General features: G+C 57.6%; 2 protein-coding genes across 2 annotated transcripts in view; both read right to left on the bottom strand.

The window, feature by feature from the left end:
- Positions 1 to 19,696, bottom strand: part of CHID1 (chitinase domain containing 1) — a 214,033-nt gene that overhangs the window by 185,749 nt on the left and 8,588 nt on the right. The window lies entirely within an intron of this gene.
- The window catches only part of MUC6 (mucin 6, oligomeric mucus/gel-forming), a 71,670-nt gene that overhangs the window by 13,345 nt on the left and 38,629 nt on the right, over positions 1 to 19,696 (bottom strand). Inside the window, exons 30-36 of the mRNA XM_064452468.1 lie at positions 17,720 to 17,767; positions 17,085 to 17,327; positions 16,310 to 16,357; positions 11,223 to 11,645; positions 9,821 to 10,243; positions 8,411 to 8,833; positions 5,599 to 6,021 (exon numbers count right to left, since the gene is read on the bottom strand). Of these exons, the coding sequence (XP_064308538.1) occupies positions 5,599 to 6,021; positions 8,411 to 8,833; positions 9,821 to 10,243; positions 11,223 to 11,645; positions 16,310 to 16,357; positions 17,085 to 17,327; positions 17,720 to 17,767 (2,031 nt within the window). The remainder of the gene's footprint in view (positions 1 to 5,598; positions 6,022 to 8,410; positions 8,834 to 9,820; positions 10,244 to 11,222; positions 11,646 to 16,309; positions 16,358 to 17,084; positions 17,328 to 17,719; positions 17,768 to 19,696) is intronic.

Raw genomic sequence — 19,696 nt, forward strand, 5'->3', positions numbered from 1 at the left:
AGTTGAGGCGGGCGAAGATGCAGGCGAGGGCAGCGGGCTGGTCTTGGCTGTGGAGGGTGCGGAGGACTCTGGTGTGGACAGCTCTTCTGGAGCCCGGGTCCTCGGGGAAGAAGGCTTGGGCCTTAGGGTCGTAGGCGTAGGCTTTGGGCTGGTGGTTGGGGCCGATGTGGAGGAGACCGTGGAAGTGGCGGGAGGTGGCAGGCGGGTGCTGAGCGGGCTGCTGGGACTCAGAGAGGTCCACGCCAGAGGGACTTGTGTGCTGCTAGCGGGGCTGGCCCCTGTGGAGACAGAGGTCTTGGAGGTGGTGCTGGCGGAGGTGGTGGCGGTGGTCTTCTGCGTGGTCGGAGGTGTCAAAATGTATGGAACTGCAGTCTGTTTGTGGGTGAAGGCTGCCGGGAGGAAAGCACAGGTTGACTAAGGTTGGCAGGCCACGAAGGGAAGGTAAAGGAGGTGAGAAGAAGCCCTGGCAAGGGCCTCTGGCAAGAAGAGCCGCCCCGTATCGCTCAGCGTGTCGCTGGGCAAGAGGGAGAACTGGGCTCGTGGTTCTTCTCCTAAGCTCCCCCTGGTGCTTTGACCCAGGCAGGGCCAATGGGTGTGCCGGTCAGCGGTGGGTTGATCCGGGCTGGATGCTAAGTGCCCGCCCAGCCCCTTCCTCTCTCCCCCTCAGCGGGAATGGGGAGAGAATTGGAAGTGCAAAAGCAAAAAACCCCACATGCGTCCAGATACAGGGAGTTTTCAGAAGTGGAGAAACTAAGAGAAAAACAAACCAGAACCACCCACGGGATGCAAAGGCGATCACTCGCCACCTCCCACCGGTGCCCGACGCCCGGCCAGCCTTGGAGCAGTAGCTGCTTGTGAAAAAATTACCCTCCCTCCCCGTTTTACTGCTCAGCGTAACGTTCTGTGGCTAGGGCTATCTCCTTGGTCACTCACTTTGGGTCAGCTACGCTGGCCGTATCCCCAGGCAACCTCTTGCCCACCCCTTGCCCGCTCCCTGACAGGCAGAAGGAGAAACAGAGAAGGCCTGGGTGCTGCGCAAGGAGGCCTCAGCCATAGCTAAAGCACTCGCATGCTCTCAGCACTGGCTTTGACACACGTCTAAAACACATCAGCAGACAACCTGCTAGGAACAGAAATTAGCTCCATGCCATGCAGAGCCTGTACGCAGGCCCAGCAGTGCCCCGGCCCCAGGCTGGCCAAAGGCAGCGGGAAGGGAGGGCCAAGTAGCAGAACAAAAGTGCAACCGGCGTATGGTGCTTGCAAGGAACGATGGAAGGATGGAGGGGAGGCAGGATGGAGGGGAGGAAGGCTGTAGGGAAGGGCGAGAGCTGGTAAGAGGAGGCAGAAGCAGTGGGCAGGGCAGGAGGGAGGCTTACGGGGGTGTGAGGAGCTCAGCCGCGTTGAGGACACAGTTGAGGCGGGCGAAGATGCAGGCGAGGGCAGCGGGCTGGTCTTGGCTGTGGAGGGTGCGGAGGACTCTGTTGTGGACAGCTCTTCTGGAGCCCGGGTCCTCGGGGAAGAAGGCTTGGGCCTTAGGGTCGTAGGCGTAGGCTTTGGGCTGGTGGTTGGGGCCGATGTGGAGGAGACCGTGGAAGTGGCGGGAGGTGGCAGGCGGGTGCTGAGCGGGCTGCTGGGACTCAGAGAGGTCCACGCCAGAGGGACTTGTGTGCTGCTAGCGGGGCTGGCCCCTGTGGAGACAGAGGTCTTGGAGGTGGTGCTGGCGGAGGTGGTGGCGGTGGTCTTCTGCGTGGTCGGAGGTGTCAAAATGTATGGAACTGCAGTCTGTTTGTGGGTGAAGGCTGCCGGGAGGAAAGCACAGGTTGACTAAGGTTGGCAGGCCACGAAGGGAAGGTAAAGGAGGTGAGAAGAAGCCCTGGCAAGGGCCTCTGGCAAGAAGAGCCGCCCCGTATCGCTCAGCGTGTCGCTGGGCAAGAGGGAGAACTGGGCTCGTGGTTCTTCTCCTAAGCTCCCCCTGGTGCTTCGACCCAGGCAGGGCCAATGGGTGTGCCAGTCAGCGGTGGGTTGATCCGGGCTGGATGCTAAGTGCCCGCCCAGCCCCTTCCTCTCTCCCCCTCAGCGGGAATGGGGAGAGAATTGGAAGTGCAAAAGCAAAAAACCCCACATGCGTCCAGATACAGGGAGTTTTCAGAAGTGGAGAAACTAAGAGAAAAACAAACCAGAACCACCCACGGGATGCAAAGGCGATCACTCACCACCTCCCACCGGTGCCCGACGCCCGGCCAGCCTTGGAGCAGCAGCTGCTTGTGAAAAAATTACCCTCCCTCCCCGTTTTACTGCTCAGCGTAACGTTCTGTGGCTAGGGCTATCTCCTTGGTCACTCACTTTGGGTCAGCTACGCTGGCCGTGTCCCCAGGCAACCTCTTGCCCACCCCTTGCCCGCTCCCTGACAGGCAGAAGGAGAAACAGAGAAGGCCTGGGTGCTGCGCAAGGAGGCCTCAGCCATAGCTAAAGCACTCGCATGCTCTCAGCACTGGCTTTGACACACGTCTAAAACACATCAGCAGACAACCTGCTAGGAACAGAAATTAGCTCCATGCCATGCAGAGCCTGTACGCAGGCCCAGCAGTGCCCCGGCCCCAGGCTGGCCAAAGGCAGCGGGAAGGGAGGGCCAAGTAGCAGAACAAAAGTGCAACTGGCGTATGGTGCTTGCAAGGAACGATGGAGGGGAGGCAGGATGGAGGGGAGGAAGGATGTAGGGAAGGGCGAGAGCTGGTAAGAGGAGGCAGAAGCAGTGGGCAGGGCAGGAGGGAGGCTTACGGGGGTGTGAGGAGCTCAGCCGCGTTGAGGACACAGTTGAGGCGGGCGAAGATGCAGGCGAGGGCAGCGGGCTGGTCTTGGCTGTGGAGGGTGCGGAGGACTCTGTTGTGGACAGCTCTTCTGGAGCCCGGGTCCTCGGGGAAGAAGGCTTGGGCCTTAGGGTCGTAGGCGTAGGCTTTGGGCTGGTGGTTGGGGCCGATGTGGAGGAGACCGTGGAAGTGGCGGGAGGTGGCAGGCGGGTGCTGAGCGGGCTGCTGGGACTCAGAGAGGTCCACGCCAGAGGGACTTGTGTGCTGCTAGCGGGGCTGGCCCCTGTGGAGACAGAGGTCTTGGAGGTGGTGCTGGCGGAGGTGGTGGCGGTGGTCTTCTGCGTGGTCGGAGGTGTCAAAATGTGTGGAACTGCAGTCTGTTTGTGGGTGAAGGCTGCCGGGAGGAAAGCACAGGTTGACTAAGGTTGGCAGGCCACGAAGGGAAGGTAAAGGAGGTGAGAAGAAGCCCTGGCAAGGGCCTCTGGCAAGAAGAGCCGCCCCGTATCGCTCAGCGTGTCGCTGGGCAAGAGGGAGAACTGGGCTCGTGGTTCTTCTCCTAAGCTCCCCCTGGTGCTTCGACCCAGGCAGGGCCAATGGGTGTGCCAGTCAGCGGTGGGTTGATCCGGGCTGGATGCTAAGTGCCCGCCCAGCCCCTTCCTCTCTCCCCCTCAGCGGGAATGGGGAGAGAATTGGAAGTGCAAAAGCAAAAAACCCCACATGCGTCCAGATACAGGGAGTTTTCAGAAGTGGAGAAACTAAGAGAAAAACAAACCAGAACCACCCACGGGATGCAAAGGCGATCACTCGCCACCTCCCACCGGTGCCCGACGCCCGGCCAGCCTTGGAGCAGTAGCTGCTTGTGAAAAAATTACCCTCCCTCCCCGTTTTACTGCTCAGCGTAACTTTCTGTGGCATGGGCTATCTCCTTGGTCACTCACTTTGGGTCAGCTACGCTGGCCGTGTCCCCAGGCAACCTCTTGCCCACCCCTTGCCCGCTCCCTGACAGGCAGAAGGAGAAACAGAGAAGGCCTGGGTGCTGCGCAAGGAGGCCTCAGCCATAGCTAAAGCACTCGCATGCTCTCAGCACTGGCTTTGACACACGTCTAAAACACATCAGCAGACAACCTGCTAGGAACAGAAATTAGCTCCATGCCATGCAGAGCCTGTACGCAGGCCCAGCAGTGCCCCGGCCCCAGGCTGGCCAAAGGCAGCGGGAAGGGAGGGCCAAGTAGCAGAACAAAAGTGCAACCGGCGTATGGTGCTTGCAAGGAACGATGGAAGGATGGAGGGGAGGCAGGATGGAGGGGAGGAAGGCTGTAGGGAAGGGCGAGAGCTGGTAAGAGGAGGCAGAAGCAGTGGGCAGGGCAGGAGGGAGGCTTACGGGGGTGTGAGGAGCTCAGCCGCGTTGAGGACACAGTTGAGGCGGGCGAAGATGCAGGCGAGGGCAGCGGGCTGGTCTTGGCTGTGGAGGGTGCGGAGGACTCTGGTGTGGACAGCTCTTCTGGAGCCCGGGTCCTCGGGGAAGAAGGCTTGGGCCTTAGGGTCGTAGGCGTAGGCTTTGGGCTGGTGGTTGAGGCCGATGTGGAGGAGACCGTGGAAGTGGCGGGAGGTGGCAGGCGGGTGCTGAGCGGGCTGCTGGGACTCAGAGAGGTCCACGCCAGAGGGACTTGTGTGCTGCTAGCGGGGCTGGCCCCTGTGGAGACAGAGGTCTTGGAGGTGGTGCTGGCGGAGGTGGTGGCGGTGGTCTTCTGCGTGGTCGGAGGTGTCAAAATGTATGGAACTGCAGTCTGTTTGTGGGTGAAGGCTGCCGGGAGGAAAGCACAGGTTGACTAAGGTTGGCAGGCCACGAAGGGAAGGTAAAGGAGGTGAGAAGAAGCCCTGGCAAGGGCCTCTGGCAAGAAGAGCCGCCCCATATCGCTCAGCGTGTCGCTGGGCAAGAGGGAGAACTGGGCTCGTGGTTCTTCTCCTAAGCTCCCCCTGGTGCTTCGACCCAGGCAGGGCCAATGGGTGTGCCAGTCAGCGGTGGGTTGATCCGGGCTGGATGCTAAGTGCCCGCCCAGCCCCTTCCTCTCTCCCCCTCAGCGGGAATGGGGAGAGAATTGGAAGTGCAAAAGCAAAAAACCCCACATGCGTCCAGATACAGGGAGTTTTCAGAAGTGGAGAAACTAAGAGAAAAACAAACCAGAACCACCCACGGGATGCAAAGGCGATCACTCGCCACCTCCCACCGGTGCCCGACGCCCGGCCAGCCTTGGAGCAGTAGCTGCTTGTGAAAAAATTACCCTCCCTCCCCGTTTTACTGCTCAGCGTAACGTTCTGTGGCTAGGGCTATCTCCTTGGTCACTCACTTTGGGTCAGCTACGCTGGCCGTGTCCCCAGGCAACCTCTTGCCCACCCCTTGCCCGCTCCCTGACAGGCAGAAGGAGAAACAGAGAAGGCCTGGGTGCTGCGCAAGGAGGCCTCAGCCATAGCTAAAGCACTCGCATGCTCTCAGCACTGGCTTTGACACACGTCTAAAACACATCAGCAGACAACCTGCTAGGAACAGAAATTAGCTCCATGCCATGCAGAGCCTGTACGCAGGCCCAGCAGTGCCCCGGCCCCAGGCTGGCCAAAGGCAGCGGGAAGGGAGGGCCAAGTAGCAGAACAAAAGTGCAACCGGCGTATGGTGCTTGCAAGGAACGATGGAAGGATGGAGGGGAGGCAGGATGGAGGGGAGGAAGGATGTAGGGAAGGGCGAGAGCTGGTAAGAGGAGGCAGAAGCAGTGGGCAGGGCAGGAGGGAGGCTTACGGGGGTGTGAGGAGCTCAGCCGCGTTGAGGACACAGTTGAGGCGGGCGAAGATGCAGGCGAGGGCAGCGGGCTGGTCTTGGCTGTGGAGGGTGCGGAGGACTCTGGTGTGGACAGCTCTTCTGGAGCCCGGGTCCTCGGGGAAGAAGGCTTGGGCCTTAGGGTCGTAGGCGTAGGCTTTGGGCTGGTGGTTGGGGCCGATGTGGAGGAGACCGTGGAAGTGGCGGGAGGTGGCAGGCGGGTGCTGAGCGGGCTGCTGGGACTCAGAGAGGTCCACGCCAGAGGGACTTGTGTGCTGCTAGCGGGGCTGGCCCCTGTGGAGACAGAGGTCTTGGAGGTGGTGCTGGCGGAGGTGGTGGCGGTGGTCTTCTGCGTGGTCGGAGGTGTCAAAATGTATGGAACTGCAGTCTGTTTGTGGGTGAAGGCTGCCGGGAGGAAAGCACAGGTTGACTAAGGTTGGCAGGCCACGAAGGGAAGGTAAAGGAGGTGAGAAGAAGCCCTGGCAAGGGCCTCTGGCAAGAAGAGCCGCCCCGTATCGCTCAGCGTGTCGCTGGGCAAGAGGGAGAACTGGGCTCGTGGTTCTTCTCCTAAGCTCCCCCTGGTGCTTCGACCCAGGCAGGGCCAATGGGTGTGCCAGTCAGCGGTGGGTTGATCCGGGCTGGATGCTAAGTGCCTGCCCAGCCCCTTCCTCTCTCCCCCTCAGCGGGAATGGGGAGAGAATTGGAAGTGCAAAAGCAAAAAACCCCACATGCGTCCAGATACAGGGAGTTTTCAGAAGTGGAGAAACTAAGAGAAAAACAAACCAGAACCACCCACGGGATGCAAAGGCGATCACTCACCACCTCCCACCGGTGCCCGACGCCCGGCCAGCCTTGGAGCAGCAGCTGCTTGTGAAAAAATTACCCTCCCTCCCCGTTTTACTGCTCAGCGTAACGTTCTGTGGCTAGGGCTATCTCCTTGGTCACTCACTTTGGGTCAGCTACGCTGGCCGTGTCCCCAGGCAACCTCTTGCCCACCCCTTGCCCGCTCCCTGACAGGCAGAAGGAGAAACAGAGAAGGCCTGGGTGCTGCGCAAGGAGGCCTCAGCCATAGCTAAAGCACTCGCATGCTCTCAGCACTGGCTTTGACACACGTCTAAAACACATCAGCAGACAACCTGCTAGGAACAGAAATTAGCTCCATGCCATGCAGAGCCTGTACGCAGGCCCAGCAGTGCCCCGGCCCCAGGCTGGCCAAAGGCAGCGGGAAGGGAGGGCCAAGTAGCAGAACAAAAGTGCAACTGGCGTATGGTGCTTGCAAGGAACGATGGAGGGGAGGCAGGATGGAGGGGAGGAAGGATGTAGGGAAGGGCGAGAGCTGGTAAGAGGAGGCAGAAGCAGTGGGCAGGGCAGGAGGGAGGCTTACGGAGGTGTGAGGAGCTCAGCCGCGTTGAGGACACAGTTGAGGCGGGCGAAGATGCAGGCGAGGGCAGCGGGCTGGTCTTGGCTGTGGAGGGTGCGGAGGACTCCGGTGTGGACAGCTCTTCTGGAGCCCGGGTCCTCGGGGAAGAAGGCTTGGGCCTTAGGGTCGTAGGCGTAGGCTTTGGGCTGGTGGTTGAGGCCGATGTGGAGGAGACCGTGGAAGTGGCGGGAGGTGGCAGGCGGGTGCTGAGCGGGCTGCTGGGACTCAGAGAGGTCCACGCCAGAGGGACTTGTGTGCTGCTAGCGGGGCTGGCCCCTGTGGAGACAGAGGTCTTGGAGGTGGTGCTGGCGGAGGTGGTGGCGGTGGTCTTCTGCGTGGTCGGAGGTGTCAAAATGTATGGAACTGCAGTCTGTTTGTGGGTGAAGGCTGCCGGGAGGAAAGCACAGGTTGACTAAGGTTGGCAGGCCACGAAGGGAAGGTAAAGGAGGTGAGAAGAAGCCCTGGCAAGGGCCTCTGGCAAGAAGAGCCGCCCCATATCGCTCAGCGTGTCGCTGGGCAAGAGGGAGAACTGGGCTCGTGGTTCTTCTCCTAAGCTCCCCCTGGTGCTTCGACCCAGGCAGGGCCAATGGGTGTGCCAGTCAGCGGTGGGTTGATCCGGGCTGGATGCTAAGTGCCCGCCCAGCCCCTTCCTCTCTCCCCCTCAGCGGGAATGGGGAGAGAATTGGAAGTGCAAAAGCAAAAAACCCCACATGCGTCCAGATACAGGGAGTTTTCAGAAGTGGAGAAACTAAGAGAAAAACAAACCAGAACCACCCACGGGATGCAAAGGCGATCACTCGCCACCTCCCACCGGTGCCCGACGCCCGGCCAGCCTTGGAGCAGTAGCTGCTTGTGAAAAAATTACCCTCCCTCCCCGTTTTACTGCTCAGCGTAACTTTCTGTGGCTAGGGCTATCTCCTTGGTCACTCACTTTGGGTCAGCTACGCTGGCCGTGTCCCCAGGCAACCTCTTGCCCACCCCTTGCCCGCTCCCTGACAGGCAGAAGGAGAAACAGAGAAGGCCTGGGTGCTGCGCAAGGAGGCCTCAGCCATAGCTAAAGCACTCGCATGCTCTCAGCACTGGCTTTGACACACGTCTAAAACACATCAGCAGACAACCTGCTAGGAACAGAAATTAGCTCCATGCCATGCAGAGCCTGTACGCAGGCCCAGCAGTGCCCCGGCCCCAGGCTGGCCAAAGGCAGCGGGAAGGGAGGGCCAAGTAGCAGAACAAAAGTGCAACCGGCGTATGGTGCTTGCAAGGAACGATGGAAGGATGGAGGGGAGGCAGGATGGAGGGGAGGAAGGATGTAGGGAAGGGCGAGAGCTGGTAAGAGGAGGCAGAAGCAGTGGGCAGGGCAGGAGGGAGGCTTACGGGGGTGTGAGGAGCTCAGCCGCGTTGAGGACACAGTTGAGGCGGGCGAAGATGCAGGCGAGGGCAGCGGGCTGGTCTTGGCTGTGGAGGGTGCGGAGGACTCTGGTGTGGACAGCTCTTCTGGAGCCCGGGTCCTCGGGGAAGAAGGCTTGGGCCTTAGGGTCGTAGGCGTAGGCTTTGGGCTGGTGGTTGGGGCCGATGTGGAGGAGACCGTGGAAGTGGCGGGAGGTGGCAGGCGGGTGCTGAGCGGGCTGCTGGGACTCAGAGAGGTCCACGCCAGAGGGACTTGTGTGCTGCTAGCGGGGCTGGCCCCTGTGGAGACAGAGGTCTTGGAGGTGGTGCTGGCGGAGGTGGTGGCGGTGGTCTTCTGCGTGGTCGGAGGTGTCAAAATGTATGGAACTGCAGTCTGTTTGTGGGTGAAGGCTGCCGGGAGGAAAGCACAGGTTGACTAAGGTTGGCAGGCCACGAAGGGAAGGTAAAGGAGGTGAGAAGAAGCCCTGGCAAGGGCCTCTGGCAAGAAGAGCCGCCCCGTATCGCTCAGCGTGTCGCTGGGCAAGAGGGAGAACTGGGCTCGTGGTTCTTCTCCTAAGCTCCCCCTGGTGCTTCGACCCAGGCAGGGCCAATGGGTGTGCCAGTCAGCGGTGGGTTGATCCGGGCTGGATGCTAAGTGCCCGCCCAGCCCCTTCCTCTCTCCCCCTCAGCGGGAATGGGGAGAGAATTGGAAGTGCAAAAGCAAAAAACCCCACATGCGTCCAGATACAGGGAGTTTTCAGAAGTGGAGAAACTAAGAGAAAAACAAACCAGAACCACCCACGGGATGCAAAGGCGATCACTCACCACCTCCCACCGGTGCCCGACGCCCGGCCAGCCTTGGAGCAGCAGCTGCTTGTGAAAAAATTACCCTCCCTCCCCGTTTTACTGCTCAGCGTAACGTTCTGTGGCTAGGGCTATCTCCTTGGTCACTCACTTTGGGTCAGCTACGCTGGCCGTGTCCCCAGGCAACCTCTTGCCCACCCCTTGCCCGCTCCCTGACAGGCAGAAGGAGAAACAGAGAAGGCCTGGGTGCTGCGCAAGGAGGCCTCAGCCATAGCTAAAGCACTCGCATGCTCTCAGCACTGGCTTTGACACACGTCTAAAACACATCAGCAGACAACCTGCTAGGAACAGAAATTAGCTCCATGCCATGCAGAGCCTGTACGCAGGCCCAGCAGTGCCCCGGCCCCAGGCTGGCCAAAGGCAGCGGGAAGGGAGGGCCAAGTAGCAGAACAAAAGTGCAACCGGCGTATGGTGCTTGCAAGGAACGATGGAAGGATGGAGGGGAGGCAGGATGGAGGGGAGGAAGGATGTAGGGAAGGGCGAGAGCTGGTAAGAGGAGGCAGAAGCAGTGGGCAGGGCAGGAGGGAGGCTTACGGGGGTGTGAGGAGCTCAGCCGCGTTGAGGACACAGTTGAGGCGGGCGAAGATGCAGGCGAGGGCAGCGGGCTGGTCTTGGCTGTGGAGGGTGCGGAGGACTCTGGTGTGGACAGCTCTTCTGGAGCCCGGGTCCTCGGGGAAGAAGGCTTGGGCCTTAGGGTCGTAGGTGTAGGCTTTGGGCTGGTGGTTGGGGCCGATGTGGAGGAGACCGTGGAAGTGGCGGGAGGTGGCAGGCGGGTGCTGAGCGGGCTGCTGGGACTCAGAGAGGTCCACGCCAGAGGGACTTGTGTGCTGCTAGCGGGGCTGGCCCCTGTGGAGACAGAGGTCTTGGAGGTGGTGCTGGCGGAGGTGGTGGCGGTGGTCTTCTGCGTGGTCGGAGGTGTCAAAATGTATGGAACTGCAGTCTGTTTGTGGGTGAAGGCTGCCGGGAGGAAAGCACAGGTTGACTAAGGTTGGCAGGCCACGAAGGGAAGGTAAAGGAGGTGAGAAGAAGCCCTGGCAAGGGCCTCTGGCAAGAAGAGCCGCCCCGTATCGCTCAGCGTGTCGCTGGGCAAGAGGGAGAACTGGGCTCGTGGTTCTTCTCCTAAGCTCCCCCTGGTGCTTCGACCCAGGCAGGGCCAATGGGTGTGCCAGTCAGCGGTGGGTTGATCCGGGCTGGATGCTAAGTGCCCGCCCAGCCCCTTCCTCTCTCCCCCTCAGCGGGAATGGGGAGAGAATTGGAAGTGCAAAAGCAAAAAACCCCACATGCGTCCAGATACAGGGAGTTTTCAGAAGTGGAGAAACTAAGAGAAAAACAAACCAGAACCACCCACGGGATGCAAAGGCGATCACTCACCACCTCCCACCGGTGCCCGACGCCCGGCCAGCCTTGGAGCAGCAGCTGCTTGTGAAAAAATTACCCTCCCTCCCCGTTTTACTGCTCAGCGTAACGTTCTGTGGCTAGGGCTATCTCCTTGGTCACTCACTTTGGGTCAGCTACGCTGGCCGTGTCCCCAGGCAACCTCTTGCCCACCCCTTGCCCGCTCCCTGACAGGCAGAAGGAGAAACAGAGAAGGCCTGGGTGCTGCGCAAGGAGGCCTCAGCCATAGCTAAAGCACTCGCATGCTCTCAGCACTGGCTTTGACACACGTCTAAAACACATCAGCAGACAACCTGCTAGGAACAGAAATTAGCTCCATGCCATGCAGAGCCTGTACGCAGGCCCAGCAGTGCCCCGGCCCCAGGCTGGCCAAAGGCAGTGGGAAGGGAGGGCCAAGTAGCAGAACAAAAGTGCAACTGGCGTATGGTGCTTGCAAGGAACGATGGAGGGGAGGCAGGATGGAGGGGAGGAAGGATGTAGGGAAGGGCGAGAGCTGGTAAGAGGAGGCAGAAGCAGTGGGCAGGGCAGGAGGGAGGCTTACGGGGGTGTGAGGAGCTCAGCCGCGTTGAGGACACAGTTGAGGCGGGCGAAGATGCAGGCGAGGGCAGCGGGCTGGTCTTGGCTGTGGAGGGTGCGGAGGACTCTGGTGTGGACAGCTCTTCTGGAGCCCGGGTCCTCGGGGAAGAAGGCTTGGGCCTTAGGGTCGTAGGCGTAGGCTTTGGGCTGGTGGTTGGGGCCGATGTGGAGGAGACCGTGGAAGTGGCGGGAGGTGGCAGGCGGGTGCTGAGCGGGCTGCTGGGACTCAGAGAGGTCCACGCCAGAGGGACTTGTGTGCTGCTAGCGGGGCTGGCCCCTGTGGAGACAGAGGTCTTGGAGGTGGTGCTGGCGGAGGTGGTGGCGGTGGTCTTCTGCGTGGTCGGAGGTGTCAAAATGTATGGAACTGCAGTCTGTTTGTGGGTGAAGGCTGCCGGGAGGAAAGCACAGGTTGACTAAGGTTGGCAGGCCACGAAGGGAAGGTAAAGGAGGTGAGAAGAAGCCCTGGCAAGGGCCTCTGGCAAGAAGAGCCGCCCCATATCGCTCAGCGTGTCGCTGGGCAAGAGGGAGAACTGGGCTCGTGGTTCTTCTCCTAAGCTCCCCCTGGTGCTTCGACCCAGGCAGGGCCAATGGGTGTGCCAGTCAGCGGTGGGTTGATCCGGGCTGGATGCTAAGTGCCCGCCCAGCCCCTTCCTCTCTCCCCCTCAGCGGGAATGGGGAGAGAATTGGAAGTGCAAAAGCAAAAAACCCCACATGCGTCCAGATACAGGGAGTTTTCAGAAGTGGAGAAACTAAGAGAAAAACAAACCAGAACCACCCACGGGATGCAAAGGCGATCACTCGCCACCTCCCACCGGTGCCCGACGCCCGGCCAGCCTTGGAGCAATAGCTGCTTGTGAAAAAAGTACCCTCCCTCCCCGTTTTACTGCTCAGCGTAACGTTCTGTGGCTAGGGCTATCTCCTTGGTCACTCACTTTGGGTCAGCTACGCTGGCCGTGTCCCCAGGCAAACTCTTGCCCACCCCTTGCCCACTCCCTGACAGGCAGAAGGAGAAACAGAGAAGGCCTGGGTGCTGCGCAAGGAGGCCTCAGCCATAGCTAAAGCACTCGCATGCTCTCAGCACTGGCTTTGACACACGTCTAAAACACATCAGCAGACAACCTGCTAGGAACAGAAATTAGCTCCATGCCATGCAGAGCCTGTACGCAGGCCCAGCAGTGCCCCGGCCCCAGGCTGGCCAAAGGCAGCGGGAAGGGAGGGCCAAGTAGCAGAACAAAAGTGCAACCGGCGTATGGTGCTTGCAAGGAACGATGGAAGGATGGAGGGGAGGCAGGATGGAGGGGAGGAAGGATGTAGGGAAGGGCGAGAGCTGGTAAGAGGAGGCAGAAGCAGTGGGCAGGGCAGGAGGGAGGCTTACGGGGGTGTGAGGAGCTCAGCCGCGTTGAGGACACAGTTGAGGCGGGCGAAGATGCAGGCGAGGGCAGCGGGCTGGTCTTGGCTGTGGAGGGTGCGGAGGACTCTGGTGTGGACAGCTCTTCTGGAGCCCGGGTCCTCGGGGAAGAAGGCTTGGGCCTTAGGGTCGTAGGCGTAGGCTTTGGGCTGGTGGTTGGGGCCGATGTGGAGGAGACCGTGGAAGTGGCGGGAGGTGGCAGGCGGGTGCTGAGCGGGCTGCTGGGACTCAGAGAGGTCCACGCCAGAGGGACTTGTGTGCTGCTAGCGGGGCTGGCCCCTGTGGAGACAGAGGTCTTGGAGGTGGTGCTGGCGGAGGTGGTGGCGGTGGTCTTCTGCGTGGTTGGAAGTGTCAAAATGTGTGGAACTGCAGTCTGTTTGTGGGTGAAGGCTGCCGGGAGGAAAGCACAGGTTGACTAAGGTTGGCAGGCCACGAAGGGAAGGTAAAGGAGGTGAGAAGAAGCCCTGGCAAGGGCCTCTGGCAAGAAGAGCCGCCCCGTATCGCTCAGCGTGTCGCTGGGCAAGAGGGAGAACTGGGCTCGTGGTTCTTCTCCTAAGCTCCCCCTGGTGCTTCGACCCAGGCAGGGCCAATGGGTGTGCCAGTCAGCGGTGGGTTGATCCGGGCTGGATGCTAAGTGCCCGCCCAGCCCCTTCCTCTCTCCCCCTCAGCGGGAATGGGGAGAGAATTGGAAGTGCAAAAGCAAAAAACCCCACATGCGTCCAGATACAGGGAGTTTTCAGAAGTGGAGAAACTAAGAGAAAAACAAACCAGAACCACCCACGGGATGCAAAGGCGATCACTCGCCACCTCCCACCGGTGCCCGACGCCCGGCCAGCCTTGGAGCAGTAGCTGCTTGTGAAAAAATTACCCTCCCTCCCCGTTTTACTGCTCAGCGTAACGTTCTGTGGCTAGGGCTATCTCCTTGGTCACTCACTTTGGGTCAGCTACGCTGGCCGTGTCCCCAGGCAACCTCTTGCCCACCCCTTGCCCGCTCCCTGACAGGCAGAAGGAGAAACAGAGAAGGCCTGGGTGCTGCACAAGGAGGCCTCAGCCATAGCTAAAGCACTCGCATGCTCTCAGCACTGGCTTTGACACACGTCTAAAACACATCAGCAGACAACCTGCTAGGAACAGAAATTAGCTCCATGCCATGCAGAGCCTGTACGCAGGCCCAGCAGTGCCCTGGCCCCAGGCTGGCCAAAGGCAGCGGGAAGGGAGGGCCAAGTAGCAGAACAAAAGTGCAACCGGCGTATGGTGCTTGCAAGGAACGATGGAAGGATGGAGGGGAGGCAGGATGGAGGGGAGGAAGGATGTAGGGAAGGGCGAGAGCTGGTAAGAGGAGGCAGAAGCAGTGGGCAGGGCAGGAGGGAGGCTTACGGGGGTGTGAGGAGCTCAGCCGCGTTGAGGACACAGTTGAGGCGGGCGAAGATGCAGGCGAGGGCAGCGGGCTGGTCTTGGCTGTGGAGGGTGCGGAGGACTCTGGTGTGGACAGCTCTTCTGGAGCCCGGGTCCTCGGGGAAGAAGGCTTGGGCCTTAGGGTCGTAGGCGTAGGCTTTGGGCTGGTGGTTGGGGCCGATGTGGAGGAGACTGTGGAAGTGGCGGGAGGTGGCAGGCGGGTGCTGAGCGGGCTGCTGGGACTCAGAGAGGTCCACGCCAGAGGGACTTGTGTGCTGCTAGCGGGGCTGGCCCCTGTGGAGACAGAGGTCTTGGAGGTGGTGCTGGCGGAGGTGGTGGCGGTGGTCTTCTGCGTGGTTGGAAGTGTCAAAATGTGTGGAAGTGCAGTCTGTTTGTGGGTGAAGGCTGCCGGGAGGAAAGCACAGGTTGACTAAGGTTGGCAGGCCACGAAGGGAAGGTAAAGGAGGTGAGAAGAAGCCCTGGCAAGGGCCTCTGGCAAGAAGAGCCACCCCGTATCGCTCAGCATGTCGCTGGGCAAGAGGGAGAACTGGGCTCGTGGTTCTTCTCCTAAGCTCCCCCTGGTGCTTCGACCCAGGCAGGGCCAATGGGTGTGCCAGTCAGCGGTGGGTTGATCCGGGCTGGATGCTAAGTGCCCGCCCAGCCCCTTCCTCTCTCCCCCTCAGCGGGAATGGGGAGAGAATTGGAAGTGCAAAAGCAAAAAACCCCACATGCGTCCAGATACAGGGAGTTTTCAGAAGTGGAGAAACTAAGAGAAAAACAAACCAGAACCACCCACGGGATGCAAAGGCGATCACTCACCACCTCCCACCGGTGCCCGACGCCCGGCCAGCCTTGGAGCAGTAGCTGCTTGTGAAAAAATTACCCTCCCTCCCCGTTTTACTGCTCAGCGTAACTTTCTGTGGCATGGGCTATCTCCTTGGTCACTCACTTTGGGTCAGCTACGCTGGCCGTGTCCCCAGGCAACCTCTTGCCCACCCCTTGCCCGCTCCCTGACAGGCAGAAGGAGAAACAGAGAAGGCCTGGGTGCTGCGCAAGGAGGCCTCAGCCATAGCTAAAGCACTCGCATGCTCTCAGCACTGGCTTTGACACACGTCTAAAACACATCAGCAGACAACCTGCTAGGAACAGAAATTAGCTCCATGCCATGCAGAGCCTGTACGCAGGCCCAGCAGTGCCCCGGCCCCAGGCTGGCCAAAGGCAGCGGGAAGGGAGGGCCAAGTAGCAGAACAAAAGTGCAACCGGCGTATGGTGCTTGCAAGGAACGATGGAAGGATGGAGGGGAGGCAGGATGGAGGGGAGGAAGGATGTAGGGAAGGGCGAGAGCTGGTAAGAGGAGGCAGAAGCAGTGGGCAGGGCAGGAGGGAGGCTTACGGGGGTGTGAGGAGCTCAGCCGCGTTGAGGACACAGTTGAGGCGGGCGAAGATGCAGGCGAGGGCAGCGGGCTGGTCTTGGCTGTGGAGGGTGCGGAGGACTCCGGTGTGGACAGCTCTTCTGGAGCCCGGGTCCTCGGGGAAGAAGGCTTGGGCCTTAGGGTCGTAGGCGTAGGCTTTGGGCTGGTGGTTGGGGCCGATGTGGAGGAGACCGTGGAAGTGGCGGGAGGTGGCAGGCGGGTGCTGAGCGGGCTGCTGGGACTCAGAGAGGTCCACGCCAGAGGGACTTGTGTGCTGCTAGCGGGGCTGGCCCCTGTGGAGACAGAGGTCTTGGAGGTGGTGCTGGCGGAGGTGGTGGCGGTGGTCTTCTGCGTGGTTGGAAGTGTCAAAATGTGTGGAACTGCAGTCTGTTTGTGGGTGAAGGCTGCCGGGAGGAAAGCAAATGAGAATTGAGGGAAGTGGTTAGTAAGGGAAGGTAAAGGAGGTGATGTGGCTTGTTTCGGGGCAGAAGTGTGTCGCTAGGTTATGGGAACAAAGTCAGGCCCAGATTTCAATATTTCCAGTTGTTTTAAAAGGAATGAATTTTGTTATGCTCTCTAGTATATCTCATCCTATCTTGCTTCTTCTGAGAATTGGTAGCTGGTGATTGTTTTGAAGAATGTCTCATTTTCCTTCCTCAGGACATATTGAGAGGTTATGAAGTTTCTCTACCTTCATGTACAGTTTCTCTGCTTTGCAGGTATTCTACCATTTGCCTACTGCAGATTGTACTGGAAAGGATCCATGGAGAGCTGAAGCTACTGAAGGGACAGGCATATGCCATGGATGACTCAGCTCTCTCCTGACCAGAGCACTCACCTGTTACTACTTTACTAGTTGGAGTCTTAGCTCTGGTTGGCTCCCTTGCTACAAAGAAAGGGATGAGAGAAAAGAATGGTTGAGTGTTGGGAATGATTCTAGGCAAAGCATATGGTGGCATCTCCTCAAAGGGAGACTGTCATGTTCAACACCATTACATCCAGGGCATGTGGACCCCAATGGGTCTAAGTTGGAGAACTTTAGCCTCGAGTTCAGCATACACTTTCTTGCCCACCCTCCACTGGTGACTCTTTTGCACCCTGGGTCAGCACTGACCAGGGAGGTGGCATTTGTTGACCCATGCTTGTCATGGGTGTCCTAGGGCCTGGGCATCCACTGGATGGAGAGCATGCCGTGTGTTCTGTCTCTCACCCAAAACTGTCCTGAGCTGTAAACTGGAGATGAGTTTCCAGTTTCACTGCTTTTTGTTCCCCACCCCAGTGCATTCTTAGGGCACTGCTGTAAGGGGAGGGAGAGTGTGTTAGCTTGTCTCTGATTGCTACTTGTAGGGCAGGAATTTACAGATGTTTGTACCCTGATAAAGGCTGTGCTCCAGAGACAAACCCCTGAAGCGGCAAGGGAGGAGGAGGATGCAGAGTCATGTGTAGGCCAGTCCCAGGACCTGCCTGGGTTCCAGAAGTCCCATGGGAAGGGTAGTGGGAACTGAGAATGAAAACCAAAACTGAAGCCTGTGTGAGAAATGCTGCTTAGGAGAGAATGGTGGGAGCTGGAAGGAGCAGGCAGATCAGCAGGAAGGGCAGGAAGGAGCCTTTACCAGGACGTGATGGTCTCAAATGTGTTGAAGACACAGCTGAGGAGGGGAAAAAAGCAGATGAGGCTGACGTGACAGGTAAAGAGCTGGGGCTTGGAGACATCTGTGTCAGTGGGACTTCTGGGCTGCTGGCAGGGCTGGCCTCTTTTGTGACAGAGGTGCTGCTGGCAGATGTAGGAGTGGTGGTCTTCTGTGTGATGAGAGGCTGCACGAGGTGTGTCTTTGTTGGTCTTCTGTGGGTGACAACTACAGAGAGAAAAATCACAGGCCAATTGCGGGAGGACAGGGGAAGAGGGGAAGGTGAAGAAGGTGTGCAACTCCCAGGCAGAAGCCCCAGGGTATGGGTGGGGGTAAGAAAGGCAGGACCAGACCTACTGAGTCTTACTGGGCAAGAGGGAGAAATGGGCCAATGGCTCTCCCCAAAAAATATGGGGCGAGAACTGGGCCTGAAAAGTTCCCTCTGATAATTCAGCACCCCCTGCCTCCTTCTGGAGCTCCTGAGGGAAGAAGAGCCTCCCTGGATGTGCATGTCTCCCCTCCAAGGTGTTCCAGACTGGGCAAGGACATCCTCTGGGGAAGCTGGGTTAAGTGAAGCAGAGTCTTAGACCAAGGACATCTCTCAGATCCCTCTTACTCACCTACTGGGACTCGGTGGTGCAGAGTGGTTGCTTGGGTTCCCTCACTCTCTGTAAAGTAAGGAAGAATGGCTGTTAGTAATGGCTGGGAGCTGGTAAGGTTCCTAGTTAAAGTGGGTTGTGATAATTCCTCAAAGGAAGCTGTAATCGCTCACACAATAAGACCCAGATGTGTGCACCCCAACAGTACTTTCTGGGAGATGCGTGGCTTGGAAGAGGGTGTACACCTGTCTTCCCACTACAATAGACTTTCTTCCACACACTGTCCCGTCCTCTGGTGTCAGTTGCTATCCTAGCAATTCACGTTGTCATACAGCCTCGGAGGAGACTGCCTTTGTTGGCATATGGAGTACCTGACATCCCAAAGTGTAATTTCCTTCTGGGAAGAATTTGTTACAATAGCTAGGGGTAACACATATTCTGCTATATGTGAGCTTTCAAGAACTCCCTTTGAAGCATAGATTTTGCCTAAATCTGGAGGAAGTGTAGAGTATGTCTTTGAACAGAAATATAAGGTTTAATATAATATTTGGATGTCAGAGGTTTGCTTTATTGGCAAGACACATACATTTCCATTTTTATCACATTTTCCCATTATCCATGTCTTTTCCTATCTACTTGCAATGTTAAGACAACTAGTAAGAATGCTTGGGTTTTTTTATGAGGAATACATTGACAAGTGTCTTGTGAGTGATGGCTTCACCTGGCAGATATCAAAAAGTGATATTTACCTACTGTTGTTTGTTTAGGCTTGCTGAAAGTTGTGATCTGAGATGTGGTCTGGAGTGGTGTTGAGGTAGTTGCCGTTTCCCTTTTGGTAGTGGTCTTGAAGGGTAGTGTGGTGAACCTTACTTCTTCCGTCTCTGTTGAAGCAGTGGTTGATGAGGCAACAGGTGTAGGCTTTGGTTTAGTGGTCGTGGTTCTTTTTGTTGAGGTAGTTAGGGAAGGGGTAGTGATGGTTGTAGTCATGTTTGGTGAGGTAAAAATCGATGTTGTATGTTCTTTTGGAGTACAGATAAATAATATAATGTGAGTAGATTCATTGAATAATTAAAAATAGATAACTTATGAAGAAGCTACCCATATTTCAGAGACCCAGTCTTCACCCTTGATCCTTTGAACATTTTCTGTGTAATTGTTTGTATTCATGTTCTTATAAGCTTGCCAAATCCTTCTCTACTTGTATTTGTTTTCGATTCTCATATATTTCCTTGTTCTCATGTTCTGTATTTTTCCTGTATTAGATTATTTTATATATAATTTTTCTAAGAAGTTAACTTTGTTGTCACTTATTGGCTTTGTCCAAATGACAATGTCGCTGGTTATTTTTATGTTCCAAATCAGCCACAGTTTCAGCTTTCTGTAATTTGTATTACACATATAAATAACATCACACTATAGGATTTTCCTTGTCCCAGTACATGAATCACCTGTCACAATGGCAGCCTTTGAAGTTGCGTTTTGACTCCTGTAGGACCTCTTTTTAACTCTACTTTCCCTGATAGCCTGGGTCTGGGATGGCTTATTAGTTGAAGTGCATGTTGGTGGGAAGCTAAATGTTAATATGAGTCTGCACAAGCCATAGAATCACAAAGAAATTTATGTTGGAGTAGTCATCCTCCTGGGGGCAGGACTCTAGAAACCTAGGCAAAGCTGCTGCACCAATACCTGTGTGATTCTGCTTTGGATCCTCCTTACATGATTCATAGTTAATAGGTTGGGCGCTCCTTGAATATGATGACATAACTGAAATAGTTGTGGAAAAGAGGCCAAAGCTGAGCTAATAAATCCAACTGGAGCTGAGCTGGCTCACTGCTTATAGAACTTCTTATGTGCTTCTCAGATAAGTCACACAAGTGATTTTTGGTTCTATTTTTAACCTAGTGTCTATATCCTTTCTTTTTCTATGCACTTGCAATCTATACTTGTGAACATTTCTGGTTTACACACTCCTTTCTGGAAGCCTGCTTTGCCTACTTC

This window comes from Phalacrocorax carbo, chromosome 5, assembly GCF_963921805.1.
Source record: "Phalacrocorax carbo chromosome 5, bPhaCar2.1, whole genome shotgun sequence".
In the NCBI taxonomy this organism is placed as follows: domain Eukaryota; kingdom Metazoa; phylum Chordata; class Aves; order Suliformes; family Phalacrocoracidae; genus Phalacrocorax; species Phalacrocorax carbo.